General features: G+C 44.3%; 1 protein-coding gene across 6 annotated transcripts in view; it reads left to right on the forward strand.

The window, feature by feature from the left end:
- Positions 1–606: 606 nt before the first annotated feature.
- LOC121661215 (small VCP interacting protein) overlaps positions 607–4,516 on the forward strand; it is a 25,943-nt gene continuing 22,033 nt past the window's right edge. For 5 of the 6 annotated variants that reach the window (XM_042021140.1, XM_042021150.1, XM_042021161.1 and 2 more), the window contains exons 1-3: positions 607–959; positions 1,903–1,953; positions 4,191–4,304. In XM_042021140.1, the coding sequence (XP_041877074.1) occupies positions 897–959; positions 1,903–1,953; positions 4,191–4,304 (228 nt within the window). In that variant the 5' untranslated portion in view covers positions 607–896. The remainder of the gene's footprint in view (positions 960–1,902; positions 1,954–4,190; positions 4,305–4,516) is intronic. The other variant, XM_042021183.1, reaches the window with a different exon arrangement.

Here is a 4,516-nt window from a genome sequence, read left to right on the forward strand (position 1 = left end):
CTCCAAATAGTTAACTTGTGCTTACATGAGTTAGCTATTGACTGCCCCTTCTTCAATGGGGCTTGGAGCAACCTGGTCTAGTGGAAGGTGTTCCTGCCCATGGCAGAGGGTTTGGAACTAGGTGGTCATTAAGACCCCTTCCAACCCAACCCACTCTATGATTCTACCCAAGCCACATGATTCTATGCCTAATTAAGTATGGAGTTAACAAACAAAAAAACTTAAAATTTGTGGTTTACAATAATGTATGATCTCTCAAGCTCATGAAATAAATGCTGGGACAAGAACACGGGTGCAAAAAGGATATACCTTGTTCAAAATTACCAAGGAAGACAAGAAGCTGAGTTGCATGATCGTTTGTGAAGAATACATTTTATACTCCTCACATAATCCTTGGGGATTGATGTATGCACCAACACTCAAATTCAGGAACTGTTGTTGAATAGGGTAATGCTGAAATCTACTATAAATAACTGGAAGATTTCTTTCTTTTAAGAAAAAAATTGAATAAATAGCAAAAGAGCCAGAAAGAGACACCTTCAACCACCTGAGCCGAGCTAGATGTGCGCCGGCCTCACCGGCCGCGTTCCGGCACCGCCGGGCGGGGCACGGGATCAGAAATGTTGGCCGCCGGCGGAGCACGCCGCCAGCGGGCCCTGAACCCGGCATCGGCTGGGAAACCAATCACACTGTTCTCCCTTTGCCGTCACAGAACGCCTTCCACTTAATTCACTACCAGCGGCGATCGCGCGACCCCGTTCCGGCCTCCGCCCCGGCCCCGCCCGCCCCCGACGGCCCCAGGCCGGGGCGGGCATTGCTGGCGCGGCGCCCCGCCGGGGCCGTGGGCGGGGTCGCTGCCGCTTCCTCCACGGGGCTTGCAGGCGGTCGGGCCCGCCATGGGGCAGTGCTTGCCCTGCATGGGGGGCGCCGTCAAGGACGTGGTGGAGACGCCCGACCCGGTAAGTGTGGGACCGTGGCGGTGGCAGCGGCTCCCGGCCCAGGGGCGGTCCCACTTCCGTCCCACTTCCTTCCCTCCGCCTTCCCCCCTCCTTCTCCCCGTTGTTTATCAGTGACGCCCAGCGTCGCGGGGATGAGGGTGTGGGGAGGGGGGTGGTGACTGTCCCTCTTTAACATGGAGGCCGGAGCGCGGGGTTGTTCCAGTGCCTCAGGAGACAGTGGCTGTGCTGGGAAAAGGAAGCCCTGGCCCGGGGTGCGGTGGAACTGTTGGGCCGAGGCTACCCAGGGCACCCCGCAGCTTGGGGCCTGGCGCTCCAGAACCTCCTGCTGCTCTGCCGCACGGATCACGCGTGGGCACTTATGTGGTTGTATGGAGAGGGAGGGTTTCGCGAGAGACATGTTAGTGCATATTTGTAGTCAATATGACCCCCATTTTTACAAGAAATAGGAAAAGCTGGCCTTTTTTCTCCAGTGCATAGAGATGCTTGCTTCTAACTACCCTCCACTGGATGACATTTTTCCTAGGTAAGAGCCCATCTCTGTGCTTTGTATGCCTCATCTGTGGATTTCATGGGGGAGAAGGAAAGGAGCCTGCTTCACCTGGGAGAGCAAGCATTCCCCTTTCCAAACTCCAAAGGGATGTTTCATGCACTGCGTGCCATTTCACCCCAGTCTGAGTGAAGGCATGGAACAGCTAAATAGCACTTTTTCGGTGGGGTTTAACTGTATATATGTCAGCAGCTGCTCTTCTGGCACATTAGTCACTAAAAACACTTCGTTCTCACAGGCTGCCAATGCAGGGGAAGATGATGCTAATTGACCTGAAGTTGACATTTTGTGGGAGTTCACATTACAGATTTGAGTTGTACTTCAAAATTAAGAGTTTAAAAAGAATGCAAAGACTATACTGAAATAGAATTTCACTGTCTTTAACATTATATCTAGGAAATAAAAAGAAGACAACTAGCAGAAGCTGCTGAAAAGAGGCAGATGGAGGTAATGTCTGATAAAATGCCACTTACTGAAATTATTTTTAGATAACTGGTTTATGGGGAGAATGGCTGTGGCTTCTCTGGTAACACTGGGTGTCATGTTTGGATTGTGGGAATTGTCATTAAGTACTTTCCTAGTATTACTAACGTCTTACATTTATACCTTTTTTATGTATATTAAGAATTTCACAGCTAGGTAGGTGCTCTAAGACCATTGCAAGGTAACTGAGCTTGTTTGGATGGGAGATACTTTACAGTAGTTTATAAAAAACCTAAGAACTGGAAGAGCAAGTTCAACATGATCTTTTCCTTGTTCTAAGACTTGAAAACAAGAGACTGAGTAGTATTCAAACCAAAGTGGTCAAACAATTGTTGCAGTGGCAATTTCAAGTGGTACTGCACTTGTACTTTTCTTAAAAATGCAGGTTGTATGCACTTGCAACTTCTGTTTATCAACAAGGCAACAGTTTGAGCATGTTTATCAGCTCAGATTCCAGCAAAGATGTAGTATTAACTTAGTCTTCTGTCTTTTTAATGTTGTCAAGCTTTAACTGCTTTGATATCTAAAGTTAGAAGAGGTAGGATACAAATGTTCTAGCAGAATAGCCATCCTTGTTTTTTTCCTTACATACCTCTAAAAAGACTTATAGCATATACTCTTTACTTATTGTAGATTTTGAATGGTATGTCTTAAAGATCACAGCTGAACTGTGCAGAGAAGGGATTGTTATTTGTGTGAATGTTAGTGACATTACATACTGAATTAGGAATTGACCATTATGCATGGGGACCATGTTGACCCAGTTTGAAGGAAGTCTGGTAAATAACTGGAGCAGCAGCTGAGTGCTGAGTGATGCTTTAGACTCCTTAAAACTCTTGATTTTGTATCATTCTATGTACTAAAAGCAATCCACGTTATTTTCAATCACAAATGGGTTTCAGTCACAAAGGGGTTTTTAAGCATAACTGTAGGAAATATCTAGCTAAAAAGCTTTCCTGAGAGGAAGGAGAAATGAAGCAACTAGGGTTGTGGATGTCCTTGAAGTTTTGTGGGATCCATTATGCTGCCAAAGAAAAATGGAAGTATCACGCTCTGTTACTTTTCTTTTTCATGGAAGACAAAGGGCTAAAACATCTACCAGAATTTTTCAGGACTATCTTAGAGGTCATTTTAGCCTCTGAATGTTGGGTAATGGACATGTCTTGCAAGCAGCCATTTTTAGTTTTGCACATGTGAGGGGACGACAGAGTAGATCAGATGTCCTTCCTTCTCTGCTTAGTGTTTTCCTGCACATGCTTCTTAGCTGCTCATTATCCATCCTGATGTCGTGTGAGCTGTTCTTCCTTTTGGGGTGCTACAGACAGCTTGGGTACCTGACTCACTTGGAAGGCCAGTTTCCTAAAAGGCAGAGATCGTATGGTCTAAGTAGGTTGGTATTTGGTGATAAGATTTGTCTTAGTACCCCACTGAGAACTGAGCTTATTGTCAGGACCTTAAAATTCAGGTGAGAACATTGCTGTTTTGCCTTGATAGATTTTAGCATCTTTTGTATAACTTCTGCTATGGTATTGTAATCCTAAACTTAGCTAAGAATCACTTTTTAAAAAGTTTTTTTTTTTTCTATTTCTTTTTCATGGTGTTAATTGTATATAATTCTGATACTCCTGCCATCTAGTCTAGATTGTCATTAAACAGTTCCCACAAGGATGTGAAGCAGGCAGTTCACAACAGGTTTTTCATTTGGTACTCCTGCTACCCACACATCCTGTGACATTTTGAAAGGTAGACTATCATGCAGGTTATTTCTCACAGGTCACAGTTTAAAAGTTGAATTTCTTCACAGCCTGGGCTACCACTACTAATACAACCCTTCTCTTCCCCTGTTTGTGAGGGTTAAGAGTAGGCCCTGACACTGAAAAAAACACAGACTAAAAATTTGTGGACTTTTGGGAAGGGAGGTTCTGGTTCTGCCTCTGAGGATTAAATATCTTCACCTGGACATAATAACAAAAAAAACCAAAAAGTGAAACAAAAACACCCTCACTTATCTGTGGGACCAAGAGCTCACAGAATGAGGAAATATCCTGAAAGGGCTATCTTGATATAATAGTAGCATTACTAAGTGCTTCAGTCTTTTCATGCAAACCACAGTTCATAAAATGGTGTTGCCAAGACATGCAGTTTGGTTTCTCTACAGCAAAATAACTAACTTGGTCTTACCCAAATGTGTTTTCTCTCAGGCTTCCTCTCGAGGTATTAAGAATGCTTATGCTGTGGAGCAAAAGAAAAAGAAACAGGAAGAAATAGAAAAGAGAATTGCAGCTTCACGTCCTGGTGGAGAAGGAGGACTGAGAGTAAGTTTAAAAAGAAACAACATGATTAAACTGTCCATATATTCACTGTGAAAATCCTGTTTTGTCATGTAGAAGATTAAGTAACTTGAGGAAAATCCAGGAGGAAGGGAAATGGAATAGAAATGGAAGCATGTGTCATTATCTAATGCAGTGTTCTTAATGAGACTTCATCACTAGGACAGAAAGACAGCAGGGATGGCAGAGAGCTTGGG

Source organism: Corvus kubaryi, unplaced genomic scaffold (assembly GCF_017639235.1).
Source record: "Corvus kubaryi isolate FWS band 111438036 unplaced genomic scaffold, C.kubaryi_AGA036_p1.0 125, whole genome shotgun sequence".
NCBI lineage: Eukaryota > Metazoa > Chordata > Aves > Passeriformes > Corvidae > Corvus > Corvus kubaryi.